At 38.2% G+C, this 21,504-nt stretch overlaps 1 protein-coding gene across 7 annotated transcripts; it reads right to left on the reverse strand.

Annotated features, from left to right (window-relative positions):
- Window positions 1–1,085: 1,085 nt before the first annotated feature.
- TIAL1 (TIA1 cytotoxic granule associated RNA binding protein like 1) lies at window positions 1,086–20,521 on the reverse strand. Of its 7 annotated transcripts, none has more exons than XM_058697940.1 (13): window positions 19,625–20,503; window positions 16,815–16,876; window positions 12,635–12,731; window positions 7,496–7,645; window positions 7,211–7,265; window positions 6,970–7,057; window positions 4,999–5,074; window positions 3,725–3,833; window positions 3,316–3,411; window positions 3,131–3,215; window positions 2,775–2,898; window positions 2,293–2,432; window positions 1,086–1,463 (listed from the first exon to the last, which is right to left on the reverse strand). In XM_058697940.1, the coding sequence occupies exons 3-13, from the start codon at window positions 12,644–12,646 to the stop codon at window positions 1,337–1,339; spliced, it is 1,062 nt and encodes a 353-aa protein (XP_058553923.1). In that variant the 5' UTR covers window positions 12,647–12,731; window positions 16,815–16,876; window positions 19,625–20,503; the 3' UTR covers window positions 1,086–1,336. The 7 variants fall into 7 exon arrangements, with proteins under 7 accessions (XP_058553923.1, XP_058553924.1, XP_058553921.1 ...); XM_058697941.1 differs by having other exon boundaries at window positions 7,496–7,594; window positions 19,625–20,502; XM_058697938.1 differs by lacking the exon at window positions 16,815–16,876 and having other exon boundaries at window positions 19,625–20,506.
- Window positions 20,522–21,504: the final 983 nt, after the last annotated feature.

The raw sequence follows: 21,504 nt of genomic DNA on the forward strand, positions 1-21,504 counted from the left end.
ACAAGTTAAATAAAAATAAAAGTCACAACTCTGTGTACTACTTAAGCTGAATATCCAATTATAAATTGGTACATCAAACTGTCTAAATAAGATGTTTTAGCAATCTTGTTAAAAAAATTCTTGGGCAAAATAGATCTAGTTTTAAAAAACACCCCAAGATTTTTTAAAAACACTTGTACTATACAACTTATAGGAACCTTGAAATAGGTTTACAAGGTTTTAATTAAGGTATTTACATACCAAGTGATGTAAAGAAAAAGAAAAAGAAAAAAAAAAGAAATCTAATTTCCAATGACATTTTAAAATGTACTAATGCATCAAAGATCAAAGATTTGTATGAAATTAAAATTAAGGCCTTTTCTGTATAGTAATTTGTATAATTTTAATTTTACATAGTAGCCAACCTTGGAAGTGTCAGTCTTAAACATTCTTATCAATCCATTGCATTCAATGCAGTGGAGAGTGTGAAGTGTTACTTCAAATAATTACATTGCTGCTACTTCTATGTTGAAGCATGCTTTTTAAACACTGTAGTTATTCAAATATTTACAATGTATATCATTTTAACTTCATGTAAAAGCACAAGTATGACTGTCTGATTTTAACACAAACACCATACTTGGAATTTCCCCCCAAAATGAAATGTAATTTACTACAATTTTAATAATCAACACTTTTTAAAGTTTTAAAAATATGTCTTAAATGTGGACCACCACCATTTGCTCAAGTAACTCAGATAATGCTGTTCCTTATTTAGCTTGAAAATTTCTTTATCAGTCTGGCTTCGGTTTCTTTAGGCATAAAGTATTTCCTCCAAAGCGACTCCAAAATCATGCAATTTCTTCCAATATCACACTTTTTTCCTGCTGACTTCAAATGTGGTCCACCTCAAGGGAGGGGAGGGGAGTATCAAGGTTCAGGATGAACTTATGTGTGATTCCCAGTTTTTCACGATCCTCCCTTTTTTTGCTCTTTTAAAAACACAGTGAGTTAAAATACTGAACAGCAAGATAAAAATGGAATAGTATCTAAGAATCAAAACGTATTACCCATTTCTCCTATTATATCAAAATTTGTAGTCAGAATTGTCTTTATTGACTTTATTTTAGTTTTTGTACACAAAGAAAAATCATGTTCATATCCATCATGAACAAAAACTTAAAAAGGCAGAACTAGAAGACATGTGTCCTTCACCAAAGCAAAGCTGTGCTAAAGGTTCCAAACATTTCAATTTTTAAAATAAATATTTTCATTTTCCGATGTCTACTTTCATGTCTTCAGAGTGTCACAGGAAACTGAAGCTATCATGAATTACAATTTTGTTTAGAGTCCCAGCTCACTGTGTTTGGTAACTTGCCATACCATATCCAGCTTGGTTAGGAGGAGGTATTACAGGGGGAGGAGCTTGTCCTTGGGGAGGCTGAGCACCAAATCCACCCATCCAAGCAGCAGAAGGTGATTGACTTGGGGGAAACAAAAACAAAAACATCTTGAGCAAACAAAAGAAAAACTTATCTATACATTTATACAAAAGTCAAGCAGAGCCTAATCACAGAATAGACAACAGGAAATCAACACACCTACAACAAAGAGCAAAGAAAAAGTGATACGCATCCACGTATATAGAATACATATCCCAGGATTAGTCTTAAACTTTTGTTAAGATAATCACAACTTAACACAGTAACTTCTCTGAAGAATATCTCAAAACTGGTATTTATAAACTGACAGATCATCTACCTATCCTGTATTGCAAACATGGGACATCAATTTAAGAAATTTAAAAAACACAAGTTCATGTTGGAAAGAGAAGAAGGAACGAGTCAAAAAAAGATCTGGGCTGGCCTGGGAAAAGGTGCAAAGGACCGACCTACTCTATGAACAAACAGGGGACAAAAAGGAAGCTACTTTGTATCACATAAACCTCTTAAGACTTCTTACACAAGCCAACAGACATAAATCATTAAATTTCTAAACACATCTAGGCAAAGACCTTTTCCACGCAAAAATTAACAAGGAGATAAAACAGATTAGAAACGTCAGTGAAGTTCTACCAACTGCTGATAGAGATGATAGGACACACCGAATGTTACCCCAACCTTCCCTTTCACCTACATAATAAAAAGCAAATGTTTAGCACCATAATCACTACTCGTAAGGTTTCTATAAGGCTTATAATGTCAAACAGTCTGATGAATTTACTTTAAATAGATTCTCCCTAGAAAAAGACACTTTTTATCTCTTTTGTCAAAACCGGATCTGTTTCTACACTGGAAAAACCCAACTACTCACTCTACTCCGAATCCTTGCTGGTTCCATGGTTGCCCGTATACTCCGTAAGGCGGGACTTGCCACCCATTTGCCATATACTGTCCGTACTGCTGTGGGTTTCCATAAACCTGGCTCCACTGGCCCCACTGGCTATAGTCGACCTAGGAAAAAGCAGAGCACTGTTTCAGGGGCTAAGTAAGAAACACAGGATTTGAAGAAAGTGGGAGACAAGGAAGAGAAAAACTAAGTAAGCACCCTTATGTGAATAGGACTCTGTTATTTATCATTGTCTAAGTTTATTGGGGTGGTGACACCTGTGGAAAGAAAGTATTAAGATTCAGTTAATACCGCAAAATAATCACTTTTGAAAAAGCATTAATAAAATCAACTGAAAGCAGCTATAGGCTTTTATTTTCTGTTTGTTTATTTTACAGAGTTTCTAAAGCTTTTATGTAGATATGTAAGACGGAAACCTTAAAAAGTGCTGTGAAAAATCGAATTACCTGTTGGAAGTTTTTAGTCATATCAGGAGATTCTTTACCCCAATAGCATTTAACAACATGTCCTTCAATAGTAGTGCCATTCACCGAAACAATGGCATGGGCCGCACTTTCATGGGTTGAAAATCTAAAAGAGGAGGATATGAGGTTTTTGTCTTTTTTTTAAAGAACTTATTTAACACAGTAAATAATAGAAAGTCATTAGTTCCTATCTGTCAACACTTGGTGTAGACAGAACTTGAAATAAGTTCTACATTGCAAAGAAGTACTAAAGTAACAAACACTGACGCCTGAGGGGATCAAAGCATGTAACTGAAAGGAACGGGTCAAACAGGAGTACCCTGTAGGTAGGATTTTACCTGACAAACGAATAGCCTTTCTCTGGAAAAACTCTTATTTCCATAATTTGTCCAAATGGCGAAAAAGTCTGTCTCATAAGCTGATCTGAGAAACAAAAACACACAAATAAAATACTTAAGGCTCAGGACCCCGGTACGACGATGCAGCCCCGCAGAGAAGGGGAGGCGACAATCACACACTGTACCTGTTAACCCAGAGGCAATTCCCCCACAGTACACAGTACAATTTTTTGGACTTGACTGGTTTACTACATCTTCAAATCTCAACTGCTTAGTGTTATCTATATGCAGAAAGGAAACAAAAATGTTGATTGTACATGGAGTATAAAACGGATTACGACATACTGTTAAGATACGCCTCACTGGGCGAGAAAATACAATTTTTTTTCTTGACACTATGATTTGATCTATAAAATCAGCTGGTTCACTGCTCCAAATATACTAATTACCAAAGCCCAGTCACTATCAGAAAATTAAATTCAAGATGAAATGAGGCTTACAGTACTAATTTAAATTTTAAGAAATTAAGACCACGCTAATTCATGATTTTGTGACATATCCGTAATCTTAACATACATAGTAGACAAATCTTACTTTCTTGTGTACTTTTAGGTGCAGGTGGTTTACGTGTGGCCCAGTTGGTTCTGATCTGACGACCACCCAACCACTGACCTCCCATATGCACAATTGCATTTTCTGCATCCTACAGAGAAAGAACAGAAAGAAAGAGTAATTACAGACACAGAAAACTGTGGTATATAAGACTCAGTAAGATGAAATAAAATGCTGGCACTGCTGGATCCAATAAATCTTTTCAGTAAATGAATTCGCTAAGCACCCTAAGTATACAAACCTGAACTAATATCACAAAACAATGATCTGAACTTGGGTGAATACATAAAAACTATCTTTATTCACAGCTTTCAAATTACAGCATTTTTAAGCATTAAGGGAGCATAACTGAAGCATCGTAATTCAAATACACGAGGAAAAATCATAATCGCACGAACTACCAAAACAGGAGAAAGCAGGAATCCCACAACACAGAGCTGTTCACAAATATCTTAATTTAGTGGTTGATCTGAAATGTAACTTTTACCGAAGAATATACAGAAACTCTAATACTATGGTCTAAATTACCTACCCCCAAAAAATCTACGTTCTAGTAGCAACAGATTATGGCTGTGACACAAGCCTGAAAACTCATCTTCAAACAGAAGATTTCTGCATTATGATTCAGAATGCTGCCAATAAAGCTGAGTTTAATTATCACAACTAATGTGAATATGAATCTAAGCAAAGAAAGAATGCAACTCCTATTCTCTGTCTTGCTGCTTCAGCCACTTTGATAAAACGTAGGTAATTTAAGTTGCTGAAACGTCTAAAATGTTAATACCAAAGCCTGCTTTATTATTTGATCTTACACTCAGTGCAAATGCTTAGATATTTTGGTAACTCTTTCTTAAAGAATTTAGTTTTCTTTTCCATAATTTGCTATAGTCGTTAATATCCTAGCTACAAAAGGATGAATAATTTAAAAGTTAAAATGAAGATTTTCATGGTTCAGACTAAATATAATTTAACTTCCCTCCAAATTCTGAGATGAGCTCGTATGTCCTAGTCTTGAGCCTGACTTCCAACACGTCCTACCTTTACCAATGCATAAATGCAACTGCAGTAATACTCTTCCTTAAAATCAGTCTATCTTTTTCCAGTATTTATTTCCAAGAAAAAATTATTCTCTACTACTAAAACATACAAAATTACACCAAAAAAACCTATGGCAGTCAACATCTAAAAATATTCAAGATTCAGAATAATTAACGACTAAATTTTTTATTAAATTTACATTAAGTTGAAAAACATACCAGTTTGTTATAAAAAGATACAAAACCATAGCCTTTGGATTTTCCAGTTGCCATGTCTTTAACTACTCGGGCATCCCTGTGAAAAGAAGCACAGCTAAATGAGGGAAGTAAGAGTCATCCTCAAAATAAAAACTAAAAGGAACCACACACACTGTATTGTGAGCATTTTTTTAAATAAAATTCCAGTTAGCCCTAATTAACTACTGCCATTCCTGAACTCTCCCTAACGCTTCTTTACCTGTTAGAAAAAAGCAGTAAGACAAAAACATGTAATAAACATGCAACCTAATCAAATAGCCTGCACTTTCTAAACTAAATGCTCAAATTTGAAGATTAATAGGAACAATAGTTTCCTTTTCTAATATTCTATTGGCTAGTGTCCTCTAAGGTTTACTGGCTCTATAAATTACTGTAACAATGCTAACTACTTTACCATGCAATCTCTAAATAGTTAAATGTCTTCTGCCTAGTGATACAAAATATATGAAATATTAAAAAATTGAAAAAGAGGTAAAAATAGGAATTAAAAAGGCATACATGGCCTGTTAACAGATTTCTTTATTTTTCTTGGTCAATTCTCTATCATCATTTTGGAGTTTGGGCAGCTGTAAATTTTGAAAAATTGACATTTTCAGAAATTTAAGAAAGGAGAATAAAAAACTAACAACAATGCTAAGCACACCAGTACGAAAACAACAAATTTACACAGAAATTTTAGTGAGTAAGTTAAAATGATTGGAAATATAGAACTCCACTGAATATAGAATGTTAAAATGTAAATACTAAAATATGTATATATAAATAATGTATAATAAGAATAAATAGAAATGAGAAAAAAAATCTACAACTGAGTTCCAGTGTGCACAGTTCCTTGCAGTTAGCCTTCAAGATCCTGTCCATTCTTATGAGCAATTCTGCAAAATAACCAGAATGCTATTACTTTTAATTGTGACTTGGACTTTAGAAAAACTGCAGGTCTCAGGTATAAATAAAGATTGAAAAACAGCAACCTGTATTATTTTTTATACTGATTTTTAAAACAGTACTACTTACCACATTTAAAGATTAAAAAGCAAAGCAAACATCAAAATAGAAAATTAAGAATTAAATCTTTCTTTCAAATAAATCTATAGAACAACAAATTGTATACAGAAAAGTATTGTTGTTCTGAGTTGAAACACATTCCTGTAAAGTAGTACTACAACGTTTAATTTAAATCTACAGGAAGTACATAAACATTACACGAATTTTAATCAGAAAGATAAATTGTGATAAACATTTTATAAAACTTATAAAACCACTTTTAATTTTCCAATATATTTGATCATGTAACACATAGTGAAATCTGAGCATTAACTTTGCTAAAAATCAAACCACATTTGGGCCCTAACTAGCAGAATCAAATACCACTAACAAAGAAACATCTACTAATTAATCCCACATTTATGGCTCAGACAATGAAACATTTTAATATTGTAACAGTACTACTTTTGAGTTAAAATATTAAAACACATTTATCATTATAATTAAACATGTACATTTCCAATTCAACCACAATATACCCAAGGATTTACCTACTTTTCCCAATTTATAATTCCTTCTATAAAAATTTAATACACAGCATACATCACATTCACTTTTGGTTAACCACCAAACTTTAAAAACATTTGACAGAAAGTTGGACTTTATAATAGGCTTTACCACCCAAACATCTGCTTCAAAGATAACAAACAGAATCACTTAAAAATTTTTAACATATTATACACAGGATTAGATGAAAACAAGACCCCAAAACACTGAAATGACATTAACATTTTCAACAACATCTACTAATCAAAAAAACAAAACAAATCAACCAACAAACAAAAAAAATCACACTAACTAGGGAAAGAAAATCTTAGTTCCGGTACAAGTTAATCATATACAATTGTGCCTATCACTACTGAATATAGTATTGATTGTGATACTTACGATATTTTACCAAAGGGGGCAAATGCTGATTTGATATCTTCTGTTGTAATTTCTGGACTCAAATCCCCAACAAACACGTGGAAGTGATCTGAAATCAAAGCATTTGGTAATCAAATACTTAAAGTCAGCTCCTAAGCCTTTTTCAGGTAACACTAAGGGAAGAGAAACCCTATTTAAGCTGGTAGCGCTGCCGGGATAATTTGAGAACTCTTCCACAGTGAAATGCAGCAGAAGTACTTACTGGAAGTATCTTTTTTCTGGCTACTTGGTGTTGTTGCCCAGTTTACTTTGACCTCCTAAAAATAAAGATTATATTTAATACAATTATTAGGCACGTCGTTATGAATTATAACACTTACCACTTATTAAATCACTGATAATTTTTGTAAAAACACTAGGCTGAATAAAGCAAAACCATCACTCAGCACAGCTGAATATTTGTTTAAAAACTCGCTAAAAAAGAATACAAGCTAATTCGCCATGCAAATACACACACTTGTGAGGTGCCATCATTCTGTCATCTTACCTTTCCCAAAATTTTTCTCCCATTCATAGCAGCTAATGCAGCAGCTGCATCTCTGTGTTCATAAAATTCCACAAAGCAATATGGGTCATTGCTTGTATGCTGCAAAACAGAAAATCCAACAGAAGAGTTGACCCTTCTGCTATCGGGTTGCTGAGAAGAAAATCCAGGAAAAAACATTACTGACAGCTAGGAATGTACAAGGTGAGATTGCATCAGCTTATGAGAGCCTAACACTTATAAAAATAAGATTTATAGCTACACCTGACTTTGCACCTCACAATACTGTTGTACGCAAACAGAACCGCCCGAGCGCTATAGAATCGGGACTATCTCTGTTAAATCAAAATACAGAATGCTGGTGAAATACGTTAAATATAAAACAGAAGTTTATATTAGACCAAACAAAACCTTAAGTTTAGATCTGAGATAAGGACCACTCCTTACCACTGCTCTTCTCTCTCCCAACATTATTTCCAAAAGGATGAATTCTATTTATGTATCATAATCCTTCCTAAACTATATCCATGCCAAAAAAAAAAAAACCAACATATACATACACATATACATATATATATATATATATATATATATATATATAATAAATGAACCAACTTTACAAACTTTATTCCTGATTGAAACTAGGATTTGTAGTACTACACACGAGGAGATGAGATTATGTATTTCTTTTCTGGATAAGGAATGAGAATAAAAATGGAAAAATTTCACATTTATAACCAGCTATTGAAATGAACTCCCCATCTTTCAAAATATCCTAACGAACAGGAGACTCTATTTAGTCTTCAAAGACCAGAAAAATATACTAGTAATCAAGAAAAGAATTTCTGAAAGTATGTCTTAATAAGATATGCCAAGACAAAGCTACAATTTTTAATCACAGAAAATAAGAAATCTTTATTAAATATGTTCTACAACATTATGCTTGAAAGTAGTTGGCAAATAGACATTTATAAAGACAATGAGAAAGTATTACCTAAGTTATAGCAACTTTATAATCTAACAGCCAAAATGGAAATGAATTTTATAAAACTGCAACCTACACTGAAGAGCCGCAAAACCGTACAAACACATTTCTGCATAAGGCTAAAGCATTCATCACTGTTTAGGGCATTTTTAAAATGCCCTAAAAAATTAATACTATTTAAAACATGGAATTCTAGTTGCACTTACAAGGGGTACAAAATACCAGATAAAATAAAGATCTTTTCAACAACCACTGTTTTTCATTCCAGGAAAGTTTTAGAAGAAAAATCCAAAATAAGACGTCTAAAACAATAGTGGCGAAGCAACCAGAAGGCATTTCCTTGAGGGAAAAAAAGTGTGATCATTAATACTGACAAGAAAACTATGGGCTCTCATACAAAATCCTATTGTCGTAGCCATGTGAACTCCGTTCTTAAGAGGTACAGAAAGGAAATGGGGAAAAGATTCCAAAGAAAAACATGCATTTAAATTCCTCTTATAAAAGAGTTAACATTTACTGGTAACATTCATTTGTAGAAATGATTTAAAGGTAAACAGCAAGCTAAAACTATGCTATTCAATTTTTCATTTTACTCCCATCTCTTCTGCCCTGATGGTCTTTAAAGAAAACACTGGTAATTGTAGCAAAACGTACAGGGGTCCAATGGTAGATCCATAACAACATAAGGCTTTAGTAAATTAGCCTACTTCTGCAGACTGACTTCAAGCTTATCTACCTAGTAGCAGGCCAACCCCATTCAATGTATGAACTATGCATGTGTATACACACACACACACACACACACACACCCCACACTGCCTTTCATCTAAGATACCACTGATCTGTCACAACCCAACTGTCAGAGATGTTAAAATTTTTTAGCCTTAGAATCACTAACATTACATTACAGTATATGGAGAAACCTAGAATCTAAGATAAACACTATCTAAAGTAAAAGACCATAAAACTAAAGGAAAAGGATTTTTCACATACTAAAATGGAATCTACGAAAAGAAAAATAAACGCCTACATAGTCAGTAGTACAATTCATGCTCTTTGGAAACTTCCCACCTATGCCACCAAGGGATACTCTAAAAAAATCAACTATGTCCTTACCTTAATTAGTATTGTCACCAATTTTTGTTGGATGACATAAAATGTCAAGACAGAGAAATAATGAGACTTTACAACTATCTACAAGTCTGAATGTAGGAGTAGTAGAATATGGATGAATTATAAAAAGCCATTTCAAATCCCTCTCCCCTCAAATGGCTGATTGTGCACACAGTTTAAAAAGGGTACTATTAAATATTTATCAAATGTTTCTCCAAAATCTGCTAGTGACTCTTTCCACTTTCTCATACCCCATTCTCTCCTGAACCCACTCCAGTCAGCTTCCTACCCAACCAGGCCAATGAACCTTTGTGCTGAGCCCACCAGCGACCCTTCTGCCACCTCTATGATCCTTTTTCTGTCCTCATCTTGACTTTCAAGCAGAACTCAAAACAGCTAACGACTCTTTCTCCCTTAAATATTCTAGTTTAGGTTCCACATAGCCTCTTGGTTTTCTGGTTTTCTCACTTGGAGGATCTTTCAGAAGGCAGTTTTCCCCCTTCACTCAAACTCTGAACATGACCCTAAATGCGGAGATGCTCCAAGCACTTGGACCTGAGCCACCCGACTCTTCTCTATCAGCAAGTACTCTCTGCAGGTCCAGCAACCAGATCTCATCTGGTCCCACAGGTTCAAATACCACTGCAAGCTCGTATCATCAGCACTGCTCTTTCAGTTTCTCCAACTACCTACATATAAAGTCCATTTATTTGTCTAACATGCACACCTTCAATTTAACACTGCCAAAACAGAACTCCTGATTCCCACCACTCCCCTCACCCATCCTGTGCCTCCTTTGACCATGCCCATTTGAGCAAATGAAAACATTACCATCCACACAACTGCAAACAAGAATCTTAGTGTCTTTCTTGTCTTCCTTCCCCATATGTCCCCGCCACCAATCCAGTCCTATTGATTCCACCTCCAGTTATATTCCAAACCTACCTATTTCTATTTCTACACCTACCACTTTACAGACAAGCCCCCATCATCTCTTACCTAGGTGAGTAAAATAAACCCAGCTGGTTTCCCTCCTTCCATTCCTGTCCCCTACAATCCATTCTCCACGACAGTCATTCTCCAAATAATTTTAAAAATGCACATCAGGGGATCCCTGGGTGGCTCACTCGGTTAAGCATCCGACTTCAGGTGTTATCTTGTGGTTCGTGGGTTCACGCCTTGCATTAGGCTCTGTGCTGACAGCTGAGCCTGAAGCCTGCTTCGAATTCTGTGTCTCCCTCTCTCTCTGCCTCTCCTACCCTCATGCTCTCTCTCTTTCAAAAATAAACAAACATTAAAAAAAATGCAAATCAGAGTAACTCCTTACCCTTCTTAAGACTCCACCATAATCAGAATAAAATCCAAACTGTGTGCCACGGCCTGGAATGCCCCAGGTGGCTCCAAACGCTGCCTGCCTGCCTCTTTCCTCTCATTTACCACCACTTCCCTCCACTCCCCAGGCTCCAGCCATCCTGGTCTTTGGTTCCATGAACTCACCAAGCTCATTATCAGCTCAAAGCCTTTGTATCTGCCATTCCTTCTGCCTCCGGCTCTTAACATAGATGGCACCATCTCGTTATTCTCATCTCAGATCAAAGACGTGACCTCTTCCCTCACCACCTACCCTATAATATTAGCACCAAACCTCCAATCCCCACACAGACCTTTTTTATTCTCTTCATAGCTCTTATCCCTAAATGCAACTATCTTGTTTACTTGCTTTGTGAATATTCTCAATGTATATGAACTCATGGGAGTCGCCTTTATCTGGCTCTCCACTGTATCCCCAGCACAAAGTAAATTTTTGATGAATAAAAGGATGAATGAATGAAGGAATAAATAATCAAACACAAGAAGTAAAGAAGAGATACCAGAACAGAATGATGATTATTATTAGTCAAGAAAGAAGACCAAAAGGCCAATTTGCTTTACTGGTTTTTCAGAGTTCCCCTTACAGGGCATACACGAACTCCTGGGCACAGCTTCTGGCCCCTGCCGAACACTCCTGCCTCATCTCCTGGCATTTTTTCTGACCAATCTCCTTTGGGAGGCCAGCCATGCTAGGGTTTCTACCTTCCCACTTCCTATCAAAGTACTCCTGTTCCCTCTGTCCACCAGGCTGGATCGATGTTCTTCTCTCACCCAGAATCCCTTCCTCTGCTATCCTTCAGTTTCAGCCCCGACACGGACTCCTCCCAGAAAGCCTCCCCTCACCCCAGACCTTACCGGACCTCGATGCTCCCACAGCACTTGAAGCTGCCTACTTCCACAGCATTTATCATCCTCTGTCATTAGTGCCTGTTAACTCCTCTGTCTCCCTCATTAGGTGGTAAGATTCTACGGGGCTAAGAACTGTCTCATTCATCACTGTATCTCTAGCACTTACCAGAATGGCTGGTACGTAGTACACAGTCTAAAAAGTGTGTGGGTGAGTAACAAAAAGGAAGACAAGAACGAACTGAAACACAAATCTTTGGGCACTGCTACACAGTCTTAACCAGGAAAGTAGGAAAAGAAAGTTTTCTTTGCAAAAAGGGAAAGAATTCTTGCCCTAACAGTTTAATTCCAATCTGGGTAAAGCTACTCAGTTATTAGTATTTATTAAAGATGCTCAAGATGCGTGGTGCCGCAGCATACACGTGAGGGGCTAATGTGCTCCCACATATACCGGTTCCTAACCTTTACGTGTGTGTTTTCTGAATCCGTAACATTCCTACCGGAAGCGTATGCAATGTCACCTAGTTTTTCAACACTCTGAGAAAAGCTCTAACAACTTTTACAAGCGGAATCACTTGATGACAACTATATCCTGAAGAATGACCATGTGAGAGGAACAGCACACAAACTTTGTCCTCTCAAATAAAACTCCTTTCTAAACCTAGTCTGTCAGCCAAGTCAAAGTAATAAGTCAACACAACAAACGTGACCCTCTCCATCAGAATAAGTGAGGCTTAAAACGGTATTTTTAAATGATACTAATCAACTCATGTATTTCAAAACGGTAAACATCATGCTGTCAGCACATGGAACTGGGAAGATCTTACCTCTGTTATCATTTTACAGCTTTTACAGGGTCCAATCTGACTGAATAACTGAAGTATAAGGACTTCTGTCACATCTCTGGAGAGGTTACCTACGTATCTGTTCAAGAAGAAAAGAGTACATTATCAGCAATTTCCTTTCAGCTCTGGCTCTAATGCATTATCATTTAACTCAACACCTTTTATTTCATTGTAACTTCCTGTCTTCAATAACATTTTTCCAATTAAGCCTGATCCTATGAAAGTAAGACTAACCCTTATTTAGGAAAGCAGCAATTGTTCTCAGGCACTAAATTAGGCCAGTAAAGCACCACTTCACACGTTTATAAAAAAGAAACCAGTGTTACTTTGCATACCCCAAAAGCCTATTATTCTGTAACCTATGTATCATTTTCTCATTTTATTTGTTAGAAGAAAAATAATAAAAATTTAAACCAGTCTCAAAATAACTACAATTTCTGGATGTAAAACACAGTTCAAAATGTATGTGTGTGTGTGTGTGTGTGTGTGTGTGTGTGTCTGTCTCTCTCTTTCACACACACACACAAAATACCAAAAATACTGATTGATTATAACACCTGATCGTAAAGAGATATGAAACTTAAGGTGAGTTTATCTTAGAACCCCAACTAAAGCAATTACACAAACAAAGAACAGAATAAAGGTTAGAGCAAAACAGAGATTGGAGGGCTTTGTTCTGTCTTGCTAAATAAGATTTATTGATATGTCTTCACTGTTTTATTGTAGGAAAGCAGGGCAAAATCGTAAAATTTCCTAATCTAAAATACATCAGAAGCAATAAAATACATCTTTATATAGATAACAAAGCAAATATAAGATTTCTTCAGAAGTTTGGAGAAAATTAAGACAAATCTAGGTAAACTTATACTATTTAAAAACTTGGGATTATTTGTTAAAATTACAAATTGAATATATGCATTTTTTATAAGAAATTCTAAATACAGATAAACTCAAAAGAAAGGACCACCACCACCCAGAAATGACCACCGGGTTTCTCTTGTCCCATGGATTTATATTAATTTAGCTTAATAAACTGCCAAACTTGTAAGTGTTTCTGGTACTTGGTGTATAATTCCTAAAACTCACATCTGTTATGAACAATCTCATAAACCCAACAATACTTATAAAATTTAACATAGTTTCTCCTGGAAATTAAAAAGACATAAGTTTTATTTTCCTAACAATAATATATAACATCTGGAAACTGAGTACTGAGACCAAAATAAGCCTTGCATCTATGGTTACCATATTAAATACATAACTGCTTTAAGCTGGAACATTTTGAAAAGGAAAAATAAACTGAGAAATGTAAAGTGTAAAAAAATTATCTGATTAAGAATGAACAGCAAGAGCGCCGGCCGAGGTAGCTCAGTCAGTTAAGTGTCCGACTTTTGATTTCAGCTCAGGTCATGATCTCACAGTTCATGGGTTCGAGCCTGTGTTGGGCTCTGTGCTGACAGCAAGGAGCCTGCTTGGGATTCTCTCTCTTTCTCTCTCTGCCCCTTCCCTCCTCTCTCTCTCCCTCTCAAAATAAATAACATTAAAAAATAATAATAATAATGAGTAGCAATTCAATGAGTTCAGCTAAGAATTTTCATTGCAGTGGGTACTTACATGCTCTAAAACTGAAACACAAGTCCAATGTTACTTAAGCAGAAAATTAAACCAGGGACAAACTGGTTTAGGTCTACTATGCCATCTTTTTCTTATAATTAAAGTAGAGCAGACCTATCGGTAGGCCATGGAGTGACATACTTTTTCCAGCAGTAGCAAAAGGTTATAGGATTATAAGCTCGTCAGACAACTGCCTATTCATTTTTAACTCATAGGGGTTTGTGAGCCTGTATCCAGGGAATAATTTCTTTTTGTACAAGGTAGAACTATCTATAAAGAAAATGAACAAGTGACCGTGGTCTCCTAAATGTTATATTCATTTAACCTAAAGTGCTAGCTAGTTCGTTTCTAAGAGAATACAAGAGGAAAGGATAAAACTGATTTTCACATACTGACACTAATAACAAAGTTAACAGAATCACCATTTTAATATAATAAAATTTAAATAACTTAAACGGTTTTAAATTTGCGTTACTGTTTATACATTGATTTGTTAAGAAAAAACTGCATGGGCATTAATTACCTTCCACACCTAACAGTCACAATTAAAGCTGTTACTGCTTAATAGGATTTTTATTCCACATCAACATCTTTCGAGTGAGTTATACATTTTGAAGAATTCTAGGGGCACATTTAGATACAGCAATTTACATTTCAAGCACTGATGCCAAAGAGCAAAATGGTAATCTAAGTTTAGAATGTCATGAAATACAGTAATTCAGTGTTCAGGTTTCCTACTTTTTAAATATCTCCACTAAAAGTTCAGTGGTAAAGCAGCAAACTAAATTCCAAACACTAATATAAAAAAGGACTTCCATGACAACACATAGAACACCTTAATTTACCAGGATAAAAAGGATGTAATTCATCACATAATTTCACCTAAATTTCACCCAAATCTCAGACTGCCTTCTCCTTTACTCGAGTTCTATAACTCATTCATTTGCAGATGCCTTCATCCTTCCTAATACTCAATAGGGAAACTTCCTATAGCTTTTAAAATACTGTAGTACACAGCTTAAGTACCTTGCATTATCGTAAAATTTTTCCCAAAATAAATACTAACAAAAATACTTAAGACAGATGTTCAACACCTGACCTGGAAAGAAAATCATCTCTTGGCAATACACTGAAATGGTATCTTTTCTCTTTCTAAATTATAGTTTCTACACTTCATTTTCTTTCTGTTCTGGTTAAGAAGTAGTCAGTGTATTCTAAAGTTCCAAGTGTTTAAATACATACATAATTTTTACTTGAAGAACTTACAAGATAACAGGAAAAGACAAACGGCTCAAATTCTTGTATTGAGAGGTCAATACAAAGCGTAAACACTTAGAAAATTCCAAAACAATTTTTTACTCAAGAAAAAAAAAAAAAGGCATACCTTAGATCTATTTTGTCTTCTATGAACAGCAACTGTAGGCACTAAAGCACTAAAAATGGAAAATGATGCTTTTATCCCTAACATAAGGGTTAAAATCCAATTTGAGACCAGAAACTTGGCAGTTTCACTGCAGGCAAAAGTTCACATTGCCAAACTACTTCCTATGTCCAACTGGGCAGAATTTTAAGTTAAGATCATGCCTTTTCAGAAGACTAATCAAACTTCTTCAACACTGAACATGTTCTCACTCTGAAGAGTTACCAAGGTTGAAATTAATTACATGCACTTTTACACAGGCTACCATGGCTAAATTTCCACGAAAGTAACATTTTTGCTTTTGTTCTTGGCAAGTTCCTATATGAGAAGATTTTATAACAATATCCTTCAATGGGCCTCTAATGAACGGATCAATTTGTCAGTATTGCATTTGAGGAAGAGGCACAGGGGAGGAAAGGTGCGGGGCAGGGAGGGTGGGGGGTTGTCCAAGTGAACTGACCACTACATAAGGGATAGCAGCACACATACACACACATTTTAAAGAAACAGAATATGATTAAGTCGAACAAGGTGCTTAATTACAGTCACAATATAGCCAAATCCATTGTATAGCTAGTCAAATTTATAACAGGATCTAATAGTTTCTTCTGCTATTGCCCTCAGATGTGCAGATTATACTCTAAATCACTGCTCTATTTCCTCCTTTTTTGACAGCCTCTAACAAAAAGAAAGAACAGCCTTAAAGGATGGCATTGCATAACACGGTGTAATCCCAGATCCACAATTCCGACTCATTTTGGTGCATCAGATAAATGAAGGAAGTTAATTAAACTATAATAGAACACCATTATAATTTAATGTTGTATTATATATTCAGATATACCATGGATGAAATCACTGCACTCAAAAGCTACCCACAACACAAGCCTGAAACGTGGGTCCAACACCAGATTACACAGCATGATCTCATTTGTTTTTTTAGATCACAAGTTATCCCATACATATAACCCCAAGATAAATGTCAAATAAGAACAAAGAACATCAGAAAACAGACCTTTAAAGGATAAATAAACTTTAGGCTGAACATCATCAAAGCAATTCTATACCACTTTAAATACCATCAAATAAATTAGTAATACTGTAGGTAATGAATATTTAAAGACCTACCTAGGCTATAAACACCATATTGTTTTCTGATGATAGAACCATATGTCTTAGCTTGTGTGTGTCTGCAGGAAAAAAACCTCACTAGTAACACACAGGCATTTTAAGGAAACAGTTTAAGATAAGTTTTGTTAAGAGTACATTCTTTTAAAACATACTAGCCACTTGAAAACCTAACCCACAGATCACAATGTAAAATAAAAGAAGGATCTCCATAAATAAACAAAAAGAAATCCTACTAGATGTCAACCTCTAAAAGTCACGTTCAAAGTTTCCGTCATGTTACGTACACCTAAAACACTTTGAGGGGAATTATGTAAAATGAACACTTAGGAAAAAATAATATGCATTATTTTTATTAAAATCTGATAAAAAAAAATCCCAATTCCGAAACCTTTGCTTTTATCTCAAAATTCTACATATGAAGGTTTTTTTTTTTTAACATATGAAGGTTTTAAAAAAAAGATATAAAAATCAACAGACCACACCATGTATGACAGTCATGTCTGCTCATAATTTTACATCCCTCAGGACTTAAAAAAAACAAACTTAATACTAATTTAATGAAAAAAAGTATAATCATTGTAAAATATTTGAGTACCTCTTGTGTTCCGGGCAGTGAACTAAGTGCTGCAGGGGTAAGACCTAGGAAGATGTAGCAGTCCTTGTCTAAAAAAAAAAAAACCCTTCCCATAGAGAAGAGTGGGAGAAGGAAAAAGGAAGACAGAACAGTAAACATGTACTAGCATACAAGTACAGCTAAGCTCAAGAGGTTTCTTTACTCACATGTACACATGTCACATATTCTTAGACAACTGTAAACAAAGATGACTTAAGTGTGTTTCAGAGAAACAAGAGGATATTGGAGAAAGTAGAGGTAAAAAATAAGTGACAAAGTTAGCTCGTTAGTCAACTGAAGAAGGGTCCAAGGTCTGAGGGAGACGAAAAGGCAAATGCAGAGATAGTTATGGGAATTAAAGGTAGTGAAATGGCATATTATTTAGCCTGACAAAATCAGGAATTCCTCTTCACAAGGAACATATAAATACAGTTAATGAGAAATGTGCTATGAGAATTTACCAATTATTCAGTAGCTATTATGATGCAGTGATGACATTTCAGATGTTTAGATTCAATGTAACTTGTATCTTTGTTAAATACATGCTGGCTGGGCACTAAATCCAGCTTTCCCAGATGCTTCCATCAAAGCACACATGGCTAAATATCCAGCCTTGGCTTCAACAGATTTTAAAGGGCAAATTTCAAATTGTCCCAATTCTCTCTTTTCTGGGAAAAAAAGGTTGGAAGTGGGAGACAGCACAAAACATAAATATAAAAATTCTCCTAAGCAGGCTTTTCACTGAAGCATTCGATGGGCTAAAGTTGGCTGCGAACTCTCAAAACAGGATGGCAAATACTTTGGTGAGACATTAGAAAAATAAGATTACAAAGAGTGCAAGCCCACCCTCCCTCAGGTCCCCCCCCCAAAAAAACGAAACAACAAAACCCAAACCAGTATCAACATCGTACACAGATACCTGTCTTCTTTACTATCTTCTCTACTTTGGTAGAAGAGATGAGAAGCTAGTCAGACTTCCTAAGTACCCATCCACCTTCATCTATTCCCCAAAAAGTAATTTCCCCAACAGACAGCAGAGCCAAGTGGACTATGATCATATCAATACTAGGCAGAGGCAAAAGAAAACAAAGCAGTGATCTGACTCCTTGTACTGGAGGTAGGTGTGCTGAGTTTCCAGAGGCTAGGAAAACCGAAGGTGCCCAACTGAAACACTGATTTAGAAATTACTCAGACTTTTTAAAAAAATGTAGAAAAAAGAAAGGAGTGCCACACTATCCGGAAAGGAATGCAAATGCTGAGTCATCACTCTTCATTAGGAAAGAAAGGAAAACTGGAACAAGCGGTTGGAAGATGAAATTCATTCATTAGATCGGGCTTCAGGTAAACAAGCAACAGCAAGATAGAAGAAAAAGCGCTCAGAAGACACACATCGAATAATGGGTAGACATCATTTTATCCAATTCTGAAGGTCTCAAAGCACAAAACAGATTAGGAGGAGGCAACACCAAAAGAGCAAAAGCAGTTTAACAACTGGTTGTCAGTGTAGCGTAGGTAGCGCTCAAAGTAAACTTCCAAGAAGGGAAAGATGCTCCGGTGGCAAGAGGCATCCCTTTTGCACTTCAAAAGTAGCGGGCGCTTTTCGAGTGTCTCTGACAGCGTGGGCGGGGGCACGTGGGGCAGAAAAAGAGAAGGGACTTGAGTGGAGGAAGAGTGTCCAGCTCCCTCGGAGAGCTTAGCTTGGGAGAAGAGCTGGGAGCGATGTAGCCGGGGACGTGCAGGGCGAGAGTGGTAATTCCTCGGGGCCCGCCGGGCACTAGGCTGCGGTCCCACCCCCGGTCCCACCCCCACCCAGGCCCTGCCCCCGTGGGGACCGGCAGCTCCCGGCCCAGTCCAGGGCCCCCACAGCAGAGGGGGACCAGGAGCCCTCCCTGGCCTGACAGCCCCTGCCGTGCAGAAACCCGGCCTAGGAAGCGCGTGCAAAGAAGGGCGCGAGAGGAAAAGGTCGAAACAAACCCCAGACCCCAGGAAGCGACTGTTTGGGGGAAGGGAGGACTTCCTTCCCACGGAAAAGGGGACAGAGGAGGAATGCACTTCGCGTCCGCGCCACCCCGGAATCCACCCCAGGAGCCGCCGCGAATCCCAGCTTCGGCCCGGCTCTCTTGCTCCCTCCCTCAGCGTCTCCCGCGGTGCCCGGGCCTCTCGGCGTCTGGCAACCCCCATCTCGGGTACTCACAGAGTCCGGGGCTGCCCGTCGTCTTCCATCATGGTGGGTGCGACGGAGCGATCCCGGGACAAGGGGGAGGGCAGGGCTGGGGAGGGGAGGGGGTGGGGAGGAAGGGGAGGGGGGCTCCGGGCACCGGCTGGGGACAGAGGAGAAGGCACCAAACCCTGCTCTCGGGCTCTCTCCCCCCAGCCCGCTCCGGACACTGCGCTCCAACCAGGAGGAGCAGGAGGAGGAGGAGGATGAACAAAATGGCCACCGCCACCAGCCAGGCAGGAAACGGGGCAGAGCGCAGGCGCGGCCCGCCAGGTCACCGCTCAGGCCAGCCGCGACGGCCTGTAAATGGGATAACTGAGTGGGGAGAAAAACGGGCCGCTAAGGAAACCCTGTGCCCAGTCCCGACGAATCACGTCGTCGCTGTGCGCCTGCTGGCCGGCTGAAGCCCAGCCAGCTCAAAAACAGATCGAGTGAAAAGGGAACCGCCGTGAAGCTGAAGGTTCTGGGAATTGTGGTCCTGGAGAAAGAGGGAAGCACTTCTCCAGAGGACTTCTGGGAGTTGTAGTCCACAGGAGACGGACACCGCCCGCAGCGCCCTGGGTCGCGAGGAAGAGACTTCTGGGTAGTGTAGTCGTAAGTGAGGACGTGCGGCGACCAGGAAGTCGGCGTGCTGGAAGGAGAGGGAGAGAATAAAAAGCGTCGTTGACAGGCGGGGAAACGGGATGGGAAAAATGCTGACCGGGAAGCAAACTACAAGTCCCAGAGTGCCTCGTGCTGGAGGCTGGCCTAGGACTGCTCTAAGCATGTTAAGGCCCTTCAGTTGGCTCAGCTTGCGCGACTGCTCCGCCTTCGTCCAGCCTGAGAGCGGTTTCTTCAACTGCGTGTGAAGCAGTGCTTTGGCTCCGCGTGGTGTGTGAGCCGGCAGGCCCTTCTAGCCGTGCTCTACTCATCCAAACAGCCGATCGGTAGACATCAACCGCCGACCCGCGCGACGGGCTGGAGGGGCCGGGGTGGACCTCGGGTCCGAGCTGAGCTGGGAGCCGCGCTCGCTGGGTCCCCTCGGGCTTCCCGTGGTCCGGTCGTGTCTTTTCGGCATGTTTTCCCGCAAATAGGTATTCCTAGCCTAGGTAGGCTGTTTGTAGATTGCTTTGTAAGTTTACAAGGTTTCCCCATCCTTTATCTCATCGGATAAGAGGGTAAGAAGAGCAGTCCTCCATTAAAATGACTCATCGAGCCAGTGTAAAGTACAGTGATAATGCCCTCCAACCCCTTATTTAATTCTTGGAGTTGAAAGAAATATTTGGGCAGAGACGTGCACAGACTTAAGGTGGTGTTTGCAGATACCTATCATGTACACAGAAAATGAAGTCTTGCTTGAGGATGGAGGGAAACTGCCTCTAGCCCTGTAGAATTTTTCCCCCCAAAACAGTTCATGGGTGCGCTTCCATCCTCTCCCCCCAGCATCTTAAGGAGAATGTTACTGAGTTTGTATCAGCTGTTAGTGAAGGGTGGTAGTAAAGATTTATTTTTCAGGCTGTTGCCCGAGCCTAAGGGTCGCAGTTAAACAGTGCCTTAAGAGTTGGCTCTGCCAGCTGTACTGAGGAGGAGGGGGATTTGAACCTGGAAGCTTCATAGAAAGAGGAAGGAAGTTGAGCCCCTTAACATTCAGTGGGAATGGGATGCTTGGGTGACGCGGTTGAGTGGCCCACTCGATTTTGGCTCAGGTCGTGATCCTGAGGTCATGGGATCAAGCCCGAGCCTGCCTGGGATTCTCTCCCTTTGCTCCTCTCCTTCACTTGTGCAGTCTTTCTCTCTTAAAAAAAAAAAAAGTGGGAATAGCAAAAAGGCACAGAGGCCAGGATCTCAGGTTAAGGTATATATAAAGTATTTAGGGA

Source organism: Neofelis nebulosa, chromosome 13 (assembly GCF_028018385.1).
Source record: "Neofelis nebulosa isolate mNeoNeb1 chromosome 13, mNeoNeb1.pri, whole genome shotgun sequence".
Taxonomy (NCBI): Eukaryota; Metazoa; Chordata; class Mammalia; order Carnivora; family Felidae; genus Neofelis; species Neofelis nebulosa.